Source organism: Caretta caretta, chromosome 5, assembly GCF_965140235.1.
Source record: "Caretta caretta isolate rCarCar2 chromosome 5, rCarCar1.hap1, whole genome shotgun sequence".
Classification (NCBI taxonomy): domain Eukaryota; kingdom Metazoa; phylum Chordata; order Testudines; family Cheloniidae; genus Caretta; species Caretta caretta.
In genome coordinates, this window is record NC_134210.1 from 5,545,652 (window position 1) to 5,569,826 (window position 24,175).

Here is a 24,175-nt window from a genome sequence, read left to right on the forward strand (position 1 = left end):
GGAGCCAAATCGTGTATTCCCTGCTTGTAGCATAACCTGTGTGCATCTGTTAAGTGTGGAAATGCATAGGATTCCAAGACTCTGCATAGGAGGGCTACACTACCTGCAGGGACCAGAATGTGGCAGAGGCTTCCAACATACATGTTGGGTTTTTTTGTCGGGGGTAGGGGGGGCAGGTTGGGTTGCTGAATCTGCCACTACAAAGATTATATCTAGTCAGTCATCCCTCCCCCTCCCCGAAAGCGCACTGCAGAGACTGCTGTGGCCATGATGCTCTGTGGTCTATTGTGGGGAAGGTTTCCTCAGGCTTTTGCTCTTCTCTGCTGTACACAGCTATCTGACCCTAAGTCAGTGGTCCCCAAGCTTTTTATGTCACTCCCCCCTTACCTGTAATGTAATCTGTGTGTGCCCCCTGGGAGTAGGGCCAGGGGCTGGGGCTGAGAGCCGGGAGTGGGACCAAGCCGTGGTTGGGGGCCAACGCCAAAGCCAGGAGCTGGGACTGTGGCTGGGAGCGGGAGCTGCGGTCAGGAGCCAGGGCTGGGGCCGGAGCCAAAGAGGAGCTGGTGGGCAGTGTGTGGCTGGGTGGTTCTCCCTCCCTGCCCCCCATGGAGGCTGGCCCGGGCACCTTCCAAATGTTCCTCCACGCTCCCGTGGGGGGCTCACCCACAGTTTGGGGACCAGTGCCCTAAGTTATAAATAAAAAGCAAACACAGAAACCTGAGCTTAGATCTTGGCAAAGGTTAGGCTTTTCTGGTCACCCTTAAACTGTATTTATTTGTCCTGTATGTCTGCAAATGTGGTGTTAGTGACTCTGGGATCTCAAGCAATTCTTTAAAATATATGTATTTTAAACACAGCATTTCAGTTTGTCTTTGGTACAGCAGCAGTGTTCTTCTTGGGAGAGTCTGGAGTAGCACTAATTCTCGCCTTATTCCTTTTAATAATGGTTTGATATCTAATATGTCTTTAACTTTTTTTTTTTACCAGCTCATGGAAGTGACGGGGAAGAACCAGGATGAATGCATAGTGGCGCTACATGATTGTAATGGGGATGTGAATAGAGCAATCAACATACTGCTGGAAGGAAACTCGGACACAGTAAGGATCCACTTGTGAACAAAACAGCATATTTTTGTTATGGTCCCTTTTCCACTTTCTAGGAGTGGATTGTGGAGGAACAATCAAGCCCTTGACCTCAGGAATCTCCAATCCCTCTATCTCCTTCCAGCTCTCCCTAAAAAAGAAATGAAGACTGGGGAGACTTCTCACTCACATATTGATATGGTAAAATCTGGACTGTCCTTGGAGTGAAAAAAAATCTTTCATGCCAAGTAGTACACAAGAGAAGCACAAAAAGGAACATAGGTATTGAGAAATTTGGTCACCCTTTTTAGCATGCTCAGAGCAGGAGGGCTTCCCAGCCAGCAAGCCAGAATCTTTAGCTAGGTTCTTCGGATATTAACCTGATCCTGATGTATGATGTAGTATGTTAATGTTTTATTGTAACTTTACCTTAACAAAACGTTTAAAACAACAAAACTCAGGCATGCACAACAAAACACCCAAACCCCAAACTAAGCTTTGAAAACATTGTTGCTGTCCTGTCACTTTACTGCTGAGTCCCTCTGATAAACACTAAGGGTATGTCTATACTACCTGCTGGATCGGCAGGCGGTGATCGATCCAGCGGGGGTCGATTTATCGGGTTTACTCTAGACGCAATAAATCGACCCCCGAGTGCTCTCCCATCGATTCCCACGAGAGGCACAGGCAGAGTCGATGGGGGAGCAGCAGCAGTCAACTCACCGTAGTGAAGACACCATAGTGAGTAGGTCTAAGTATTTCGACTTCAGCTAAGTTATTCACATAGCTGAAGTTGTGTAATTTAGATCGATCCCCTCTCCAGTGTAGACCAGGTCTAAGACTTCATATAAACAAAACCACTTTAGTTCCACCTCTGGATCTGGTACTTAATGGCAAATGCAGTGTTATGTGCTGCCATGTCTAATCAGTCTGATGTCTCAGGCAGTTGGAGATGATCCAGAGTAAACAGCCTTGTGTGTTTGCCATGAACAGCCAATTTTCACTGCTGTAACAGGAGAAGCAGCCACTTGTAGATATACAGTATCGCTCCATAGGTGCGCACTGCACTTAACAAGTGTAAAATTAAGATGAGGTCTGTGCCCTGAGGAGTTACAGTTCAAACTCTAAAAATGGAACAGTAGGACATGGCAAATAGCTACTTGTTTCATTAATAGCCTCATTAGTGAGAATTCCTTTAAGAGGAGGGGAGAGGAATATCTCCAAATATGTGTTTAATAATATACAGAGTAGTGCAAATTTCTTGTCCCAAGAAGTAGTGGACAAGAGTCTAAATGGGCGTAAAGTTGTTCCTGCAGAGCCTTTTAAATTTATCAGATGGGATCCAGTCTGCTTCCTCATCTCATCCTAACTGGGAAGGGAAGCCTGGACTTCATTTCCTTTTAAACCCTTTTCCTTTATCTCTCCTATAATGAGTCAGTGCAAAGACATGTCCTGCTCAGATGTTGCTACAAGCCGGTTAATCCTGTTTCAGCTTCTAAAGCGTAGGGGTCACAAATTGGGATCTTTCTAGTTGAGAGGACAGGAAATTCTTAAGTAAGCTGGTAACAGTCACAAACAAACCTTCCTCTGCTCAGCCTATATCTTGATGTTGGGGTCCTCTGAGGTGGACTATTGCTAGGGCTGCAAGTCTTTCATGGAGGTCATGTGACTTTCCGGGACCTCTGTGACTTCCATAGCTGCAATGGCTGGTGCGGCTGACCCCAGGGCCATCTGAGCAGCTGGGGTAGGCCTGGGGCCAGCGGCACCAGCTACTGCTCAGGCAGCCCCGAGTCCCCTAGAGCAGCACCGTCCTCTGGAGCACACCCCCAGCACCTAACATTTAGTTAGGGTTATTTTTAGCTTTTAGCCTTAACTATTGCTTGCTGTACAATAGGTGGTTAAGTCAAGACTAGCAGAAAGCATTGAATGAGTTTCTTGGGTATCTCGCAGGGACCAAATACATACTTAGAACAAAAAAAAAAATCACATTTTAATGGTAGCAAATATTGATTTCAGTCTGACTTCAAAAGTTTGTCTTCATGGTCTTCAAGTTGAAAATACTTGCTTCTTTGGGTAACCTAAATGGGCTAGAGCACAACTGTGTCTTAGAATGTTTTCTCTGTTTAGCAGAGAAGCTTTCTGTAAATCAGACACAAGCCAGCACTCTGATAGCTTAGCATAGCACTTTCACCCTTTGGAGAGCCACTCCAAATTGGTCACTCACCATAGAGAAGTGTTGAAGGCTTGGATGGTTGTACATCAGTGTAGTACCGAGCCTGCCTGCTGGGAACCAATACTGATGTCATAAATAGCAGCGTTTTCCAAGTTTCTCAGTATACATTTTTTTAATTACATGAAATGAAAGGATTTAAAGCTGCTCTTAAAATTTGCTGCTGTGCATATTCACTAGCTTTTTCAGTTATTTTTGAGGCAGTCTCTTGGTAGTTCACCCAGGATACCTCTTGAGAACTGGGTACTGTCTACCCAGCCTTCCCTCTACAAGGGTATGCTTCCGCACCGCCAACCTTGGCAGCCATAGAATTACAGTAGCACCATGCTTTGCCACAGAAGGACTTTAAAGCCAGTGGCTGTTGTTGAATGAGAGAGGAGAAAATCTTAGACCCTGTGTCACTTTTTGTTACAATGAGGGCATTTGCTTTAGTGTCATGGTTAAAGTTCAGCTGGAGAAGTTTTTCTGTCTACCTAATTGCAGGAGGAATTTTTTGGTTATGCAGTCGTCTTTGTCCTTATCTGTTGTGTAGTGTTGCTACAAACTGCCCCACAGGTGGCTACAGTCCAGTGGTAGGTGAAATGAAAAAGCTTCAGCGTGCATCAATAATATCAGTGTGTTGGGGGTCTTTGGCTGAAAGACACTATAGGATGTCAAACGTTTTCATGGGATTCTAGTTGTTCATATATGCTACACTTAAAGTGCTGCAGTAACTTGTAAGCAGTCTATTTAATGCGGCCGAGATGGCAGAAAAGCAAGAACAAATAGTTAAAAGTTCTATTCGTAGAGCATCCAAAAGACTGCCAATGAATGTCTTTGAACTGATGCCTCCATACCGTCTGACTGTCTGATAATTGCTTTATGAAGATCCCCGTCTCTAGTATTTCTAACAGCCTCTTCTGGATGTACAGAATCAACGGAGGGATTAGGCAATGTTCCTTTGGCTACTTTACTCACCAGAATGGCCGAGAGGTTAAGGTGTTGGACTTAAGTTCCAATGGACGTGTGTCTGCGTGGGTTTGATGGGGGTGGGATAGCTCAGTGGTTTGAGCATTGACCTGCTAAACCCAGGGTTGTGAGCTCAATCCTTGAGGGGGCCATTTAGGGATCTGGGGCAAAAATTGGGGATTGGTCCTGCTTTGAGCAGGGGGTTGGACTAGATGACCTCCTGAGGTCCCTTCCCACCCTGATATTATTCTGTGATACTTTTTCAGCTGGGGATATTACTCAAATTGTCAGCGTCTGTCTTCATGCCTGACTAGCTGTTTTGCTGGCTAAATCCTTCAAAGCTAGAGTGCCAAGGTGGTCCTTCAAACAATCCATCGTGCCGCTTAAGATAAGACCAATAACTTTGCCCGAGACAGGCCTCTTTTGTTACATTGCTGCCCAAGTTCAGATCTGCAGCTGGCGCTTGGACTGCTTCAGACAAGGTCAGCTGAAAACTTTGTTACTTAGCAGACTCTTATTGGCAGTGAGTTACCTTGATGCTGGCTTTCCTCTCCTCTAAGATGTTCCCTGTTAGGGGATACCAGCATTAGCCTTAGAAGATATCTCTAGGGAAACCCAAACTCCTCTCGGCTCTTCCTTCTAGAGGAATTATTCTTTCTGTGCATAAGAAGCATTAAATGGCTTAATGAAACCCTCCACTTCAGCTATTTCTTTAGTGGAAGTTCTTATAAGTGGAGAAGGAAGGACTTGATTGCTTCATAGTTCTAGACCTGTTACTTAACACACACATTAACACCTGGATAGTTTCAGCAGGAATTCTACTCTTCCTCCTTAGTGAGAACTGATCTCAACTGCTGGGAACTGTGATCCTCTACTTCTGAAAGAGGCTATTGCAGAGTCTTTGTTTCCAGCAAAACATCTCTCCCCATGTTGAGGGACACCAACTCCACAGACTAGTTAGAAAATAGTATAGAGGCCTTTAAAAATTCCTGTCTGTTTGCCTCTACCCAACTTTTGGGTCTTTGCATACAGCTTATGCCTGAGCAAAATAACGACAGTTCCTTTTGAGACCTACCCCTTTTAGGGTGACTTGTAAGTTGTCTACCCTGTAGGATTTTCTTTCCTTTCAGAGATGTCTCAAACTTTCTCAGGATTTCAGCATGTAAATAGGCTTCATCCACCATAGCGCTTGGAACCCCATGGTAATCCTCCTGTACTGGAGGAAAATCAAGCTTTCTACCACATATAAACTAATGTCCTTTGCATATTCTTTCACCTGTTTGTGCAACTCATAGTCCAGGCTCCTGTCAGCTTAGGAGAAGCCCAAACCTATGGTGCTTCAGCCTCTCACACCTGAGAAAAAATTGAAATAGGATTGTAACTATCACTCTCCCCTCTCACCCCCCCACTCCCTCCCAAAATCAACTAGCCATGAAAGGGAGCCACCAGAGTAACTTTTTGTAGTGCTAACTCTTTCCAATGGAGAAGTTGAAGCACAGACTATTTTTGATTTTTTTACTTTTAAAGCATTACGGTATTCAGTTTGTGTTGCTACCTTGATAACGTGGGGCTTTTGCATTGTCTAGCCATCATTGGGTAGCTTGTCACAGCTCATCCTCAGGAGAGGGGACTTTGATTTGAGTTGAATGGAAACTTTGCTTGAGTAGTTCAGGAGAGACTGGGCAGGACCTAGAGTTAATGGCAGCCAAACTTCGTCTTCATTATGATTGGTACCATTGCTTCTCTTGAGGTCACAGCTTCATCCAGCATTCCAGATGGTGGTTGGAGGTATACATTGCCCTCTGTTTGTATGTGGTTTGTCTAGACTAAGCTCTTTGAGGCAGGGACTTCATTCTCATAACTGTATATAAAGTGCCTAGCACACTGACACTGTGCAAATAAATTTTAATCTTTCTCCCCTGCTTTAAGAGAAGGAGGACTTGTGGCACCTTAGAGACTAACCAATCTATTTGAGCATAAGCTTTCATGAGCTATAGCTCACTTCATCAGATGCATGCTTTGTAACTATGGCTCAGTAGCTTAATTCTACAATTACATAATATATTATCAACTGCCATATTATTCTGAGAAGGTTTTTTTTAGCTATTTCATTTTAAACTCCTACAAATGTTTTGTAATTCCTAAGGGTCTGACATGAATCCTGAATGTAACTGTGGATTTAAGATGAGAGCAGAGGTCTGACATTCAAGCCTTGATTCTTTGCTTTCTCTTGCTTGGGCATTGCAGCAGTTTCTGAACACAGCAATGCTACATGCGATGTGCTGCAGTCCTTGGGCATAGTGGGCTGACTTGTTTTGGCCCAGTTTCCCCAAGCTGCTGTTCTGATACTCTGATCATCAGTGCTTAGATTCCAAGAAAGCCAAGTTCATTTGTTTTATTTTCTAATCCATCTGCTCTCTCATTGACTTCTTTTCTCCCTGTTGCAAATATGCATTCTCCCCTGTCATGCTGAGAGATGGAACGATTCAGTCCTGTTTGTTTCCAGTCAGACTTCTGAAAACAGTTGAGAGGATGAATGCCTACCTCTTAGCAGGTTTTCTGCTATGCTGTCTACCTAGACTTCTTTAAAGTAACCTGAGTCAGCTGCAGCCAGAAAGATTTGAGATATTAAATGTGTGCTACCTATGTTCCATGGGAAAACCCGCTCTCAAAAAGCTGTATCTTCTTCCCCCTCACACAGTGATGTCTTCCTTGCTCTCTGTCCTAGTTTAGCATGTGAAAAACATGATATACATCTGTGGCTTTATACACATGAGATCCATTTATCTATTAATTGGGGTTTGGGCTGGAAAGTTTTGGAAAGTTGACTGGTTATCTCTGCTTTTTGATCTGTTGTGTCTAATACTTCTCCACCCAAATAGACTTCATGGGAGACTGTAGGGGGAAAGAAGAAAAGCCTTGGAAAAGAGAGTTCAGAAAACAAAGAGAACAGAGAAAAGCGAGGGGACAGGGAAGTGAGCCGTGGACGGGGAAGCTCCAACAGACGGGGAAGAGGAGGCAACCGTGGCCGAGAGTGTAAGCACAGACACCTTCATTTTTAAAGCTCTAGTCGCCTTAGTTTTTCTCTTCCTTGCCGCTGAAGTTGGTTGAGTTATGAAAGAGAAGAGGATCTAATGGAATAAAGTCCAGCAGAGCCTCAGTGTGGTGACTGAGTTATTGCATTTGTTTTTTTGGCAACAGGTATGCATGATGCTGTTACATGTCTTGGTTTCGAGAGAATTTATCTTTGATTTATCTTTTTAAAGGCAAATTGAATTTATTTGAAATACCTTCTGCCTTTTTATGATCACATAATCTTTTGAGAGTCGCTGTTCGGCACTTAAATTTGGAATGGAACCTTTGTAAGGACTTCATATTGAGCATTGTAGAGCAGATAAAACCTGATACATTTTCCATACATTTCTTTTAACGAGCAAATAGCCAAGTTTTGGTTCCATGTCATATGAGTGGGAGAACCTGAGGGTGGTCTCAGTTTTATGAAATGTTTTTCCCTTTTAAGGGAAAATGAAAAGGCCTTGGTATATCCTGGGGATTATGAGCACATCCATGCACAAAAGATAAGCTTCTACACAAATAGAAAGGGTTTGGTGTGAACCTAAACATTATTAGAATTACCACAGTGTATTCAAGGACAGTGATTCAAATACACTGCACAAAAGAGTGCTAAATGCTGCAAACGCTATTTCCAAAGTTAGGTAGTACTGAATTAGATCACCTTTGAGTATGTTACCCATTGTTTAAGCCATTTCTTAAAGTACCCCATACTATATTATTAAAAAAAATACATGCCTAGTCCATATGAAAAATATACGTACATTTAAAAAAAAAAACCCAAAACCTCCACCCATATAAAATAGTACACTGCACACACAATTCTCCCCTTGGAGAGATGATGAGAGTGAATGAACCACATGTGACAGATGTTAGTCACATTACTTAATGCACTACTGAAAAGCCCTCAGATGCTACAGTGATCAGGGTCTGTAAGAACTTACGTAGAATAGAATAGTATCTAGATGCTGTTTCGTTTAATGATCTGGAAGATGATGTAAAGCGGATATTTATGAAATTTGCAAGTTGCATTTAGAACAAATAAGGGACTATCAGAGACTTAGTACATGGTAAGCCAGAGTGTGAATGCACAGTGCTCTCGTGTGCCATGTACTAACTGACCATGTGGACAAGCCCTAATTCACCAAAACCAAAAAATAGTTGCCCAGAATTTATTTGTCAGAGACAAATGCAGCTTGGCCTTCAAGTTTTGGGCTCTGTGCTAAATCTGGAATTTAGGGTTTTCAAATGGGTTCTAGATCTTGCAAAATGTGCTCTCCGCACCTTTATGTGCACATAGTTATGTCCCCATTGCAGTGCTGAATACAAGTCGTGCAGTGCAGAGTCTCCATTTAACTGTAGCAAGTGCTGTAGTAAGTGGTGAGAGTCATCATTTTCCTTCAGGGACCCCCTTCTTTGGATTTCAGCTGACACTTCAAAACATCCAGCCAGAGGTTTTCCACGGAACGTAGTTATAGAGCTCTTGTAAAAAAAACAAACATTGTGTCCCATGCAGGTTAAATGTAACGGACCAGATTCTGGTGGACTCTGTGTGTGAGGTGAGGGAAAGGGAAGGCATGAGATGGGAGGCTTCTTCCTCACCCCCTTCTAGTTCCTACTGGTTCTTTTACAAGGGACAGTCAGAATGTGGTTGGGTAGGGAAGGCTCAGTTTAAGGCTAGCTGCCGCCTCAGAGAGGTGAGGTCATGATCCTGTCCCCCTTCAGACAGGTCAGCAGAACAGGCCAGGGAGAGAGTGTGAAGCACCAAAGAGTGGCAGAGCTCCTGTTGCCCCATATTTCCCCCTACAGCCCCAGGTAGGGTTCCTGCTAAAAGGTGATCTCCCTTGCCCCCCCCCCCCCCCCTACAATGCAGGGTGCAAGATTTACGAACTTACATTTAGGCACCCAAATCCATGTTTAGATGCTTAAATAAGTGTATTGATTTGAGAGGTGCTGAGCACCCACAACTCCCATCACCTCTACTTCACCTGCTGTACCAGCTCAGCACCTCTGAAAATCCAGCAGCTTATTTAGGTGCTTGTTAGAAACTGTGAGCTACGCAATCTGTTGCTACTCTCTTTTCAAACTTCTTACAAATGTAAAGATAAAATTTCCTACCCTATCAATCTTCTGTCTTCTCTCCCCAGTTCGAGTAGAAGAGAACGGTGTGGACAACAGTCAAGGGGAGAGGCCTTCAGACCGTGGGAAACGTGGCCGTGGGAGAGGTAATGTGGTGGTGGTTTTGTGTGGACAATCACAGCTTTTCTCTTGTTCAAAGGATAACTGGCTTTTTTAGATCTCAAAAAGAAGAGTAGCTTTAAAAGCCCAGCCACATACAATAGTCTGTGCCCTTTGGTTCCATAAGAATAAGCGATGTGTAATTTTATTTTCATGACATTTTTGGCTTTAGTGACCTAAACAAGGTGCACAAGTCTGCATAGCAGGTTCAGCTGTGGGCTGGCGTACTCAGATCTGTCACTTGACCCCAAAGAGATCCAGCATTTGGGCTGTGAGCCCTCAATAACCTGCTCTTATGGGGAGTGCCAGCCACCCCATGAAAGTCAAATCTGAGTGGAAAGCTGTGGACCCCCAAGATACACTATGACCTGTGGGGCAGCATTGGGTTATTTTATTAAAGATAATGAAGGGGTGGAGGAGTTTGACTTGTACGCGTGCCAGTCCCTCAAAGTGGATTCTGGTGGTGTCAAGAATGCCATCTCTGCTTTGTACCCTATGGGGGGGTCGTCATGCTTCTCTGAGGCTTGCTAGCTAGATGACATGGAAGGCTAAGGGGAACCTGGGATACTGTGAGGGAAGAAAGGGAATCAAGAGGTTCAGGAAGTAATCTAGGTTGTGTTGCGCTGAAGATAAGGGGAAAGAGTGAAATCTGGATTTATCGGGGATTTGGGAGTCAGGGGAAGCTTCTGTTGATTTAGTGGGTGAAGTAGCTTTTGGGAGTGAAGTGATTTCTTTAGCATGGGGGGAGGGTTCATGGGGAGCCGTAGTATCTTGTGGGTTGGAAGACCAGTGGTTGTTGCTAGGAGGAGCTGGGGTAAAAGTGTGTCAGAGCTAATAAAAGCAATAAGTAGCATACTTCTAATTTCATATGCATGGAATATTTTTGCAGTACTCCATATCCTTGGCATAATACCTGAGGATAATCACATGTTCAATGACACGATAGCAACAGTTAATCTGTATCTAACCCTGCTCTTTTAAGGACTGGAAGGAAACAAGGGCATGTAGTTTCCAGAGCAGTGCAGGAACATGACCAGGCTGTGCATGTGAATCAGCAAATACCAGGATAAGTATGTGTATAGAGTAGCGGTTCAGAGAGGGGGACGTTATAATTAACTGCTACCATTTTCTGAGTTTTCGCACCAAAAAACAAAAGGTGCTAAACTGGTGGAGCTCAGTTTTTGTGGAGAAAGTGAAATTTCTGTTTAAGCTTCTGAGGTGTAAGGAAAAGAAATTAAAAAAAAAGATTTAAATTAGATGTTTTTCAATTGATGGTGTCCTCCTCCAAGATGAAATGTATTCCAAAAATTAGTCTCCCACATTCACCCAACTCTTTACAGTTTTAATAAAAGTTTGCTGGTGTTACCCTAGGCACTCAGATACAGTAGTGAGGCTAAGTGCTGTAGGATAACTAGATAGTTTCTTAAATGTCTCACAACTAGGCATTTAATAATCACTAATAGAAAGCTGGCATACCAGACTGAGAAAAGGAATGCTTTGTGTGTGCCATCTTTAACCAGACACAATTCATTGCATTGTGTGGTACTTCTATATCTGCCTAACAAATAGACTGCACAGTCACATAAATGAGCTAATTTAATGAAAGGCCATCTGTAGCTCTTAACTGTCGATGATAAACTCTCTCTTCATATGCTTCTGGATCATTGGTTGATGAGTGCATTTTGGGAGAGAAAAATACCTAGTTAAAATTTACTACAGTAATCCTTAAAAGCTGCAGGGATTGCTTAAAGCTGTACATTTCACTTCCTCACTGTTAAGTCTTCTCTTTTCAGGATCACATGACCACCTCTCTCTCTTTGCATATTAGCAGAAATATAAATTTTCCTGCAGTCAGCTTAATGCAATAAAAACTGGTTTCTTGCTGCTTCATTAAATATAGAAAAGTTGAGACCCGGGATAAAGTTTCCCTTTCAATAGAGAGCAAATTGGTCACTTTATGTAATCTAGTAATAACACCGTTCAGAGGCATCCCATGCAGCATTTGTATCTGCATTTCTAATGCACGTGTCACTCAAAAATCTAGGCACCAGATACAAAATAAGGGGTTGGTTAATGTTTGAACAATGGACTTTATCTCTCCCTTCCTATTTTAAGCTGCCTTCTCAGGCAGGAATAATCTTACTGGCTGTTTTCTAGGAGAATCCTTGCTGGGCCATCATGTTACTCCTTTATAGGAGAACAGCTTGATTTAGAGAAATGACAATGTGTACTCATCCCTGAAAGTGGCAGGAATGGGGCTAATCCTGTGGCAATAGTGGTGCGTAGCCCTCCATAGAAACCCCTGCTCTGAGATTTTCACCCTCTGTAGGCTGCATGCTTATCCAGCAGAGATACTGTAATCAACTGTGTGACATTTTTTCTAGCTGTGTGCACTGGACATGGTGCTATGTTTACAATGTACAAACAGTACAAGCCGGTGTAACAGCAGCTGGGGTCTGGAGCAGTTTTGTACTATTGGCTGATTAGTAGAAGGCAAAAGCACTTGTCAGGGCCGGCTCCAGGCACCAGCGTTCCAAGCAGGTGCTTGGGGCGGCAATTCGAAAGGGGCAGCAGTTCCTCTGGCCACAGCGACAATTCAGCGGCAGCTTCTCTGCGTCGCCCGCTGAGGTGGCAAATGGACGGCAGCTTCTTCCTTTTGCTGTCCGCGCTGGCAGTTTTTTTTCACTGCTTGGGGCAGCCAAAACTGTAGAGCCGGCCCTGGCACTTGTGTTAAGATATTGCCTACTGGAGTGACTCTACTGCTCAGACCTTAATCTCTCTTAATAAGCAGAGGGTATAATCTTTGATTTGGAAAGGAGTCAAAGAATGAAAACTTTTTAGCTGGGTCTTCAGTATCTTCATCTCTCCTTCTCAAGACCTAAGTTCCTGAATAAGTTTAATTTATCCCTAAGGAGTATTAGTAATATCTATGAGCATTATTTCTTGCAATTACTGCCTGATAGCGTTACAACATGCAGTTATGATACATACTAAGATATCTTGTACGATACATACTGAGATATCGCAGGCAGGCTTACTAAGCTAGTGAGGAGGGATTTAAACTAGGTTCGCCAGGGATGGTGACCTAAGCCCAGAGGTAAGTGGGCAGGTGGGATATGGGAAGGAGACACAAGGAGGAGGGTGCAACAGGAGAGGCCTCCTGATACACTACTTTCTCAGTATGAAATTGGCTAGTTATCTTAGGTGCCTGTACACAAACACAAGAAGCCTGGGAAACAAGCAGAAGGAATTGGAAGTCCCGGCACAGTCAAGGAACTATGTTGTGATTGGAATAACAGACATGGTGGGGTAACTCACATGACTGGAGCACTGTCATGGATGGGTATAAACTGTTCAGGAAGGACAGGCAGGGCAGAAAAGGTGGAGGAGTTGCACTATATGTAAAGGAGCAGTATGACTGCTCAGAGCTCCAGTATGAAACTGGAGAAAAGCCTGTTGAAAGTCTTTGGGTTAAGTTTAGAGGCGAGAGCAACAAGGGTGATGTTGTGGTGGGCATCTGCTATAAACCACCAGACCAGGAGGATGAGATAGAGGAGGCTTTCTTCAGACAACTAACAGAAGTTTTCAGATCACAGGCCCTGGTTCTCATGGGGGACTTCAATCACCCTGACATCTCCTGGGAGAGCAATACAGCAGTGCACAGACAATCCAGGAAGTTTTTGGAGAGTGTTGGGGACAACTTCCTGGTGCAAGTGGTGGAGGAACCGACTAGGGGCCGTGCTCCTCTTGACCTGCTGCTCACAAACAGGGAAGAATTAGTGGGGGAAGAAGAAGTGGGTGGCAGCCTGGGCAGCAGTGACCATGAGATGGTCAAGTTCAGGATCTTGACAAAAGGAAGAAAGGAGAGCAGCAGAATATGGACCCTGGACTTCAGAAAAGCAGACTTTGACTCCCTCAGGGCACGATTCCCAGGAGGCTAATGTGGGGGGGCAAGGAGTCCAGGAGAGCAGGCTGTATTTTACAGAAGACTTATTGAGAGCTCAGGAACAAACCATCCCGATGTGCAGAAAGAATAGCAAATATGGCAGGTGACCAGGTTGGCTTAACAGAGAAATCTCTGGTGAGCTTAAACACAAAAAGGAAGCTTACAAGAAGTGGAAATGGACAGATGACTAGGGAGGCATATAAAAATATTGCTTGAGCATGCAGGGGTGTAATCAGGAAGGCCAAAGCACAATTGGAGTTGCAGCTAGCAAGGGATGTGAAGGGTAACAAGAAGGGTTTCTACAAGTTTGTTAGCAACAAGAAGGTGGTCAGGGAAAGTGTGGGACCCTTAGTGAATGGGGAGAGGCAACCTAGTGACAGATGATGTGGAAAAAGCTGAAGTACTCAATGCTTTTTTTTGCTTCAGTCTTCACAGACAAGGTCAGCTCCCAGACTGCTGCACGGGGCAGCACAGTATGGGGAGGAAGTGAGCAGCCCTCAGTGGTGAAAGAACAGGTTAAGGACTATTTAAAAAAGCTGGACATATACAAGTCCATGGGCCGCATCTAATGCATCCGAGGGTGCTGAGGGAGTTGACTGATATGATTGCAGAGCCATTGAGCATTATCTTTGAAAACTCATGGTGATCGGGGGAGGTCCTGGACGATAGGAAAAAGGCAAATATAGTGCCCATATTTAAAAAGGGAAGAAGGAGAATCTGGGGAACCACAGACCAGTCAGCCTCACCTCAGTTCCTGGAAAGATCATGGAGCAGGTCCTCAAGGAATCCATTTTGAAGTATTTGGAGGAGAGGAAGGTGATCAGGAACAGTCAACATGGATTTACAAGGGCAAGTCATGCCTGACCAACCTGATTGCCTTCTATGATGAGATAACTGGTTCTGTGGATATGGGAAAAGCTGTGGACATGATATATCTTGACTTTAGCAAAGCTTTTGATAAGTCTCCCTCAGTATTCTTGCCAGCAAGTAAAAAAAAAAAGTATGGATTGGATGAATGGTCTATAAGGTGGATAGAAAGCTGGTTAGCTCATCAGGCTCAACGGGTAGTGATCAATGACTCGATGTCTAGTTGGCAGATGGTATCAAGTGGAGTTCCCCAGGGGTCGTTCCTGGGGCTGGTATTGTTCAACATCTTCATTAATGATCTGAATGATGGGATGGCTTGCACCCTCAGCAAGTTCACAGATGACACTAAGCTGGGAGGAGAGGTAGATACGCTGGAGGGTAGGGATAGGGTCCAGTGACCTAGACAAATTAGAGGATCGGGCTAAAAGAAATCTGATGAGGTTCAAATGGACAAGTGCAGAGTCCTGCACTTAAGACGGAAGAATCCCATGCATTGCTACAGGCTGGGAACCGACTGGCTAAGTGGCAGTTCGGCTGAAAACAGCCTGGGGATTACTGTGGATGAGAAGCTGGATATGAGTCAACAATGTTCCCTTGTTGCCAAGAAGGCTAACAGCATCTTGGGCTGCATTAGTAAGAGCGTTGCCAGCAGATTGACGGAAGTGTTTATTCCCCTCTGTTCGGCACTGGTGAGTATTGCGTCCAGTTTTGTGCCATCCACTACAAAAAGGATGTGGACAAATTGGAGGGAGTCCAGTGGAGGGCAACGAAAATGATTAGGAGGCTGGGGCACATGACTTATGAGGAGAGGCTGAGGGAACTGGGATTGTTTAGTCTGCAGAAGAGAAGAGTGAGGGGTGATTTGATAGCAGCCTTCAACTACCTGAAGGGGGTTCCAAAGGGGATGGAGCTCGGCTGTTCTCAGTGGTAGCAGATGACAGAACAAGGAGCAATGGTCTCAAGTTGCAGTGGGGGAGGTCTAGGTTGGATATTAGGAAAATGTATTTCACTAGAAGGGTCATGAAGCACTGGAATGGGTTACCTAGGGAGATGATGGAATCTCCATCCTTAGAGGTTTTTAAGGCCCAGCTTGACAAAGCCCTGGTGGGATGATTTAGTTGGGGTTGGTCCTGCTTTGAGCAGGGGGTTGGACTAGATGACCTCCTGAGATCTCTTTCAATCCTAATCTTCTATGATTCTATGATCTGGAAAGATACTAGAACAAATTATTGAACAATCTATTTGTAAGCACCTACTGGGTAAGAGGGTGGTATGTAAGAGCTAATATGGATTTGTCAAGACCAAATCATGACAAACCAACCTAATTTCCTTCTTTGACAGGGTTACTGGCCTGGTGGATGGGGGGAGCTTGTAGATGTGATATATCTTCATTTTAGTAAGGCTTTTGACACGGTCCCACCGTCCCAGACATTCTCATAAACAAACAAGAGAAATGTGGTCTAGATGAATTTGATAAGGTGGGTGCACAGCTGATTGAAATATTGTACTCAGAGTAGTTATCAGTGGTTCTCTGTCAAACTGGGAGGATGCAGGGACCTTCCTAGGCCTGGTACTTTTTAATATTTTCATTAATGATTTAGATAATGGAGTAGTGTGTGCTTATAAAATTTGTGTATGAGACCGAGCTTGGAGTGGTTGCAAGCTTTTTGGAAGACATGGATTACAATTAAGAATGATCTTGACAAATTGGAGAATTGGTCTTGGATCACTAAGATGATATGCAATAAAGACAAGTGTGAAGCACTATACTTAAGAAGGAAAAAGAAATGCACAAACTATAAAATGCAGAATAATTGGCTAGGTAGGAGTACTGCAGAAACGGATCTGGGGGTTATAGTGGATCACAAATTGAATAGGAGTAACAATGTGATGCAGTGCAAAAGAGGCCGATATTCCGGAGTGTATTAACTGGAGTGTTGTATGTAAGACATGGGAGGTAATTGTTCTGCTCTATTCTGCACTGGTCAGGCCTCATCTGGAGTACTGTGTCTAATTCTGGGTGCCATGCTTCAGGAAAAAGGTGCGCAAATTGGGGAGAGTTCAGAGAAGAGCAACAAAAATGATAAAAGGTTTAGACAATCTGATGATGATGAAAGGTTTAAAAACTGGGCATGTTTCACCATGAGAAAAGAAGTCTGAGGGAGGACCTGATAAGTTTTCAAATATGTTCAGGGCTGTTATAAAGAGGACAGTGATCAATTGGTCTGCATGTCCACTGAAGATAGGACAAGAAGGAATGGGCTTAATCTGCATCAAGGGAAATTTAGGCTAGATATTAGGAAAATCTTTCTAACTATAAGGGTTGTTACATGCTGCAGTAGGTTACCAAGGGAGGCTGTGGAATCCCCATCACTGGAGGTTTTTTAGAACAGGTTGGACAAGCACGTGTCAGGGATGTTCTAGGTTTACTTGGCATGGGGGGGCTGCACTAGATAAGCTCTCAAGATCCCTTCCAGCCATACATTTCTGTGATTCTGAGAGTATCTGTTGAGTAGAGTTCTATAACAAAGACGATTTGGAGAACTGCTTAGCAGGACACAATTGGGTTAAAAATCCTAAAGTTATAAAAAACAAGATTCGTTATTTGTGTGAAGTGATTAAAAGTGTAATAAGTTTATCAATTTAACTTTCATTGTGGCATTTTACACTTTGAAAAATGAGACCAGACTTGTCAGTTTCACTTTTGTTCCTAGTCAGTTTTTAGTAAATTATTTTTTCTTCTTGCTGATCTAGAGCATTTTTGCATTCCAAACACTGTAGGGGAATGTTTATTAGAAAAAAAAACCTGTTACTATGGGAATTAAAATAATGAAAAAGGGGTGCCTGGTGGTGATAACTTCTGCCCAAAGGATCTCTAAGATTACGGCACTTACCTCGGAGCCACCCTGTATGGTGTTTTTCAAGGATAAGGTCCAGCTGCGGCCGCATCCAGTTTTCCTTCCCAAGGTGGTTTTGCAATTTCATACGAGCCAGGAGATATTTTTGCCAGTCTTCCTCCCAAATCCTCATAAGTCTGAGGAGGAATGTAGGTTGCACTCCCTGGATGTCAGGAGAGTGCTAGCCTTCTACATCAAAAGGACCAAATCAGTTTGCACGTCGACGCAGTTGTTCATCACGGTGGCGGATAGGATGAAAGGTCATCCAGTGTCCACCCAGAGAATTTCATATTGGATCACCGCCTGCATTTGATTTTGCTGTGATCAGGCAAAAGTGCCTCCCTTGGCAGTTGTAACTGCCCACTCGACTAGAGCGCAAGCTTCGGTGGTCGCCTTCCTGGCCCATGTGCCAATTCCAGATATCTGCAGAGCCGCCACCTGATCATCCTTCACACGTTCGCATCTCACTATGTGCTTACCCAGCAAGCCCGAGATGACGCCGGCTTCGGTAGAGCAGTATTACAAGCCAAACGTCTGAACTCCGAGCCCATCTCCAGGGATACTGCTTGTGACTCAGCTAGAATGGAATCAACTTGAGCAAGCACTTGAAGAAGAAAAAACGGTTACCTCCCTTTTGGTAACTTTTGTTCTTTGAGATGTATTGCTCATGTCCATCCATTACCCACCCTCCTGCCCCTCTGTTGGAGTTGCTGGCAAGAAGGAACTGAGAGGGTGTAGGGCCAGCAGTGCCTGATAAGCCGACGCATGAGCGTGGCACTCCAGAGGGTGTCACAGCTGATCCTACGGATACCACTAAGGCAAAAATCTCCGACATGTGGGCGTGCATGCACCTAGAATGGAATTGACATGAGCAATACATCTCGAAGAACAACAGTTACTAAAAGATAGGTAACTGGTTTTTTCAATCATTAAACCACACAAGGGCTTGATCCTGTGAGCATCTGTGTCCCCGCAACTCTCAGTGGACTTCATTGGGAATGGAGAATGCTCATCACCTTAGATGATCCAGGTATCCTATTTCCTGTAACTGAGTTGCTATGGAAAATCTCTCTAAATGCAACAAAGCAAACTACAGCTGGTGTGCAAAGTTGATTAAGAGCGTGAGATACATTAGTGAACAGAAAAAGGCCACCTGCCTTAATTAGTAAAATGTGGGAACAAACTAGAGTAAAATGTCAAAATGAGCAATATGATTAAAAAGACCCCAACAAACTTTCCACTGCTGGCTGCTTGTGAGTGGAGAGGAATAGCCAAGATTTGGCTTAACACTTGAACCTGTTTGCAGATCTAAGTGTAAAGGAAGCTGAGAAATGTCAGGATTAGGAGTGGCAATTAGAGCTGTAATTTTATTCTTTGCCTGGTGCCCCCATTGTTTGCTTTTGTTGATGCAGCCTGCTTGAGAGAGTTTAAAATCTGCTGCTGCAAAGTTGCTCATTCTCTTTTCTTGGGCAGATGGAAATTTACAGTCAGAGCATTGCCTGTTGTGTTGCCAAAAAAACTGACACTTTTTGTTTTGAAAACTGACCGTTACGGTGTATTTTTTGTTGTAGAAACTATATGCACAAGGCAATTCCATAAAATAACAGGGCCTGCCTTCCCTCCCTTGGGTGAATGCTGCATCAGAGCACTTAAGGTTCCTGCTACACTGCAATCTGTTGATCACTGTTAAGGGACAGTGTTTAAAAAATTTCCTAATATGTGATGGAAGAAACCTGTAATGCCATAGTGACTCATCAGTGATTTCTGTATGAGTTGCAGGTGCTAAACACCTCTAGGGATCCAGACGCTTAAATATCTTAGAGGCTGAGTTTTAAATTCAGAGTTGGGAGGAGAGAACTTTTTCGTTTAAAAAATTCAAAATGTGGACTCGGTTGCTTCCTAAGAGAATCTGTAATGCCATGGAATACTTCTGATTCCACTTCCAACGAAACAAAGATAGCAAAAGATTGTAGGTGTTCAGATTGTGCACAGGAGGTTTTCCAGAGTCAGGCTGTGTTGCCATGCATAGTAGTAGCATGTCTCCTCTCTTTAGGATGCAGCCAGCCTCTCTTGATCACCCAGGCTCCATTGTGGCAACCTCCTTGCATCACTTCATGCTGGAATTCTCCCAAACAACACAGGAGGAATTAACATCATGGAAAGTTGGGGCTTGTATACATGGGAACACTCAAGAAAATTAATCTGAATCAAAATTTAAAGGGGATTAGTTAAACTTCATTAAAGCCTGGTGTGGATGCTCTTATTCAGAATTAGTGACCTTAATTTGGTTTAATTTCTCTCAGTGAATTAAACTGAATTAAGGCCACTTTAATTCTGAATGAGACCATCCACACAGAAGCCTAATGCAGTTTAATTAATCCACTTTAAATTTACAGCTTTAGGCTTGGTCTAAACTTCAAAGTTATGTAGGCATAGCTGTGTTAGATAGGCGTGTCAAAAATCCCCACACCCAGACCAGCATAAAACCTCTAATTTAGATGCAGCTATGCCAGCAGAAGAGAGCTTTTGTTGATATAGCTAATGTCATTCAGGAAGGTTGTGTTCCTACACTGTCAGAAATACTCCTTTTGTCAGTGTAGGCTGCATCTAAACTTGGGGGCTATGTTGACATAATTGTGCTAAAATAGTTATGTCCGCATAGGCTCAATAGTGTGGTCATACCCTTGGTTAATTTGTATCAATTTCCTGAGTGTTCCCATGCAGACAAGGCCTAGCTTGCCTGTATTCCTTTAAAAAAGATCCAGAATAGAACTTCCTGGTTAGTTACCTAGAAGACCACCCCTCTTGAGGTCAGAATATGCAGTGAAATTGCTGCAGGTCATGATGTCTAGCCCTAACCAGTAACTCCATTTTTCAGTCCTTAATGAAACAGAAGGACAGGATCTAGCACTCTCTTCATACACTAAATTGTCATCTTAAATATAATTAGGAAGGCCAAAAAAGAATTTGAAGAACAGCTAGCCCAGAGGCTCAAAAAATAACAGCAAAAAAAATTTAAGTACATCAGAAGCAGGAAGCCTGCTAAAGAACCCGTGGGGCCACTGGACGTTCGAGATGCTAAAGAAACTCTCAAGGAAGATCAGGTCATTGTGGAGAAACTAAACGAGTTCTTTGCATTGGTCTTCATGGCTGAGAATGTGAGGGAGATTCCCAAACCTGAGCCATTCTGTTTAGGTGACACATCTGAGGAACTGTCCCAGATTGAGGTGTCATTAGAGGAGGTTTTGTTAGAAATTGATAAATTAAACAGTAAGTCACCAGGACCAGATGGTATTCACACAAGAGTTCTGAAGGAACTCAAATATGGAATGTCAGAACTAACTACTATGGTTTGTAACCTATCATTTTAAATCAGCTTCTGTATCAAATGACTGGAGGATAGCTAATGTGACGCGAATTTTTAAAAAGGACTCCAGGGGTGATCCTGGCAATTACAGGCCAGTAAGCCTGTCTTCAGTACCAAGCAAACTGATTGAAACTATAGTAAAGAACAGAATTATCAGACACTTAGATGAACATGATTTGTTGGAAGAGTCAATCATGGTTTTTGTAAAGGGAAATCATGCCTCACCAGTCTGCTAGAATTATCTGAGAGTGTCAACAAGCGTGTGGACAGGGTTGATCCAGTGGATATGGTGTACTTAGATGTTTTCAGAAAGCCTTTGAAAAGGTCCCTCATCAAAGGTGTTTAAGCAAAGAAAGCTGTCATTGGATAAGAGGGAAGGTCCTCTCATAGATCAGTACCTGGTTAAAAGATAGGAAACAGAGAAGGCATAAATGGTCAGTTTTCAGAATGGAGAGACGCAAATAGTAGTGTCCCCCCAGGGTCTGTACTGGGACCGGTGCTGTTCAACAGATTCATAAATGATGTGGAAAAAGGGGTAAACAGTGAGATGGCAAAATTTGCAGATGATACAAAAAACTCAAGATAAGTCCAAAGCAGATTGCAAAGAGTTAGAGGGTTCTCACAAAATGGGGTGATTGGGCAACAAAATGGCAGATGAAATTCAAAGTTTATAAATGCACAGTAATGCATATTGGACAACATAGTCCCAACTACACATATAAAACGATGGGCTCTAAATTAGCTGTTACCACTCAAGAAAAAGATCTTGGAGACATTATGGATAGTTCTCTGAAAACATCCACTCAAGTTGCAGCACCAGTCAAAAAAGCAAACAGAATGTTGGGAATCTTTGGGAAAGGGATAGATAAGAAGAGAGAAAATATCATATTGCCTCTATATAAATACATGGTACGCCCACATCTTGAATACTGCATGCAGATGTGGTTGCCCCATCTCAAAAAAGATACACTGGAATTGGAAAAGGTACCGAAAAAGGCAACAAAAATGATTAGGGGTATGGAACAGCTGCTGTATGAGGAGAAATTAATACGATTGGGACTTTTCAGCTTGGAAAAGAGACGACTAAGGGGGGATATGGTAGAGGTCTATAAAATCATGATTGGTGTGAAGAAAGTAAATAAGGATATGTTATTTACTCCTTCGCATAACACAAGAGCTACGGGTCACCAAATTAAATTAATAGGCAGCAGGTTTAAAACAAAAAAGGTTTTCTTCACCCAACGCACAGTCAACTTGTGGAACTCTTTGCCAGAGAATGTTGTGAAGGCCAAGACTATAACAGGGTTCAAAAAAGAACTAGATAAGTTCAAGGAGGATAGGTCTATCAGTGGCTATTAGCCAGAATGGACAGAGATGGTGTCCCTCACCTCTGTTTGCCAGAAGCTGGGAATGGGCAACCGGGGATGGATCACTTGATGATTACCTGTTCTGTTCATTCTCTCTGGGGCAGCTGGCATTGGCCACTGTCGGAAGACAGGATACTGGGCTAGATGGACCTTTGGTCTGACCCAGTATGGTCATTCTGATGTTCTGATCTGATCTGATCTTTCATCTACGTTTCAAGTTCTCCTTCTATAATGCCTTCACCTGGTCAAATAGAAGAGGTGCTCTCCATTCGTATGCTTCTTATACTTCTGCTTTAGCTATTGAAACAAATGCCTCCTGCTTCAATCAATATCTTTCTGCTCTAAACACCCCGTCTAGTTCTGTAGGTTACTATCCAGGTGTCTTGCCTCTGTCAATATCCAAAATGATGTTGCTGAAGAGTCCTTGAAGCATTCCTACCCATCTGCCTATGTTAGGTATTTCAGCCCTTTTCAGAAGCAGCCCCGGGGCAGGACTTTTCCCTAAAAATCTGAAACGTGTCCTATCTGTCTAAATATTCATGCTGTGATTGTTGGGGTTCTCTGGACTCTGTTTCTTAAAGAATCATGACAATGTCCTCTTTTTCCAGTCCTGCTGTGCAGACTAGGTACCTTGAGTTGAATAGCTTCTCTTCTTTTGGAGAGAAGTTACAGAAAGATTGAGGCCAGATCTGCCAATAACAGATTAACCTGGTCCAAATTTTAATGCCCTTCCTGGAACATACTAAGGTCAGGCAAGCAATGCCTTGCTTTCTTGTATGTGTTTAAGAGCTTACATTCACACACATGTCCAATTGCTTCATGACTGTAATTAGTACTTGGGAGCCCTAAAAGATTACAATAGCAGGGTAATGTTACAAATTCATACTTGTCCTGATAGTTGGGGCAACCTGAAGATCCCTGTTTTGGTAACCTGTAATTGCACCCATAATAAAATATTCTGCTTTGGTGTGTAGCTGGATCTCTAGGCTCCCAGGGGTTCTGTTATGCAAATAGGTAGTTGTGAACTCTGAATGTATTTTCCTCTCCAAGTGTAATGCCATCACCTGTTGGCAGCAAAAAATAAATGGAAAGCCAGATATGAAAATGCATTGTACATATGAAAGACTGTTAATAATCCCAACAGCAGTCTGCTATTTTAGCATTTCAAAGTAATGTAAATGATTCTAGTGTGTGGTCAGCACTATACAAGACGTGAAAGTAAAGACCGTTCCTGTACCAAAAAGCTTATAGTCTGAGGCTGATGTCAAGAGTACAACCCAAAGGAGGGAATAATTTGGTGTTACATTAAAATATAAACTTAACTAATTTCTTCTGAGAATCGTGTAAGAAGGGAGTCACTGGATATAGTTACGGCTCCGATTTTGTCACAGAGGTCGTGGAAGTCCCCCGACTGCCTGCGATGGCTGGGAGTTGTCGGGTACCCTGGTCGCATCTGGTGGCGGGGCCCCCGCAGCTCCAAGTAACCGTCTGGGGGTAATTTGCAGCTCCTGGCTGCCCTGGGCAGTGTGGGAACCCAGAGCTGCTAGCGGGGCCCCCTCTGCAGTCACCGAGGGGGTTGTGGGGACTCAACAGCTCCCTAGGGATATTTTTAGTAAAAGTCAAAGACAGGTCATGGACTTCCGTGAGTTTTTCTTTATTGCCCGTGACCTGTCCATGACTTATTACAAGGAATATCTGTGACAAAATCTTAGCCTTAATTATAATTTGAATAAGGCGAGAGTTTCGGCGTGGTGAACTGAGATTACACAAAGGACAGCTTGCGGGGAAAGGCCCAGACCAGGAGTAGGAGAGGGAAACAAAATGGGTTGTTGAGGCTGACGTTGGTACAGCAGAGGAATGAGAGGAAGTGTGACACGATTAGGCCAGAGGTGTAGGCTGGGGCTTGTTGTACAGGCCTTGGAGTCAAGCACAAGAAATTGAAAGGTAAGGACTGTACACTGAACTTAGATATGATAGCTATATATCTCCATATTAGACATAAAAAAATACAGTTTGAGTCGTTTCTAGTATATATTTGCCCACCCAAGTTTAATTTGTGTACTGTACAGAACTAGGTTTATTGACATACATTCAACAGTAGAGGCACTGTCTTGATGTGTGTGATGTACCTAAGATTTTATGTTGGCCCTTACCTTGGTC

At 43.4% G+C, this 24,175-nt stretch overlaps 1 protein-coding gene across 9 annotated transcripts in view; it reads left to right on the top strand.

The window, feature by feature from the left end:
• Nucleotides 1-24,175, top strand: part of UBAP2 (ubiquitin associated protein 2) — a 134,325-nt gene that overhangs the window by 46,331 nt on the left and 63,819 nt on the right. For 8 of the 9 annotated variants that reach the window (XM_048850952.2, XM_075128337.1, XM_075128338.1 and 5 more), the window contains exons 4-6: nt 988-1,098; nt 7,144-7,297; nt 9,481-9,558. In XM_048850952.2, the coding sequence (XP_048706909.1) occupies nt 988-1,098; nt 7,144-7,297; nt 9,481-9,558 (343 nt within the window). Of the gene's footprint in view, nt 1-984; nt 1,099-7,143; nt 7,298-9,480; nt 9,559-24,175 lie in introns of those variants that run through there. The other variant, XM_048850959.2, reaches the window with a different exon arrangement.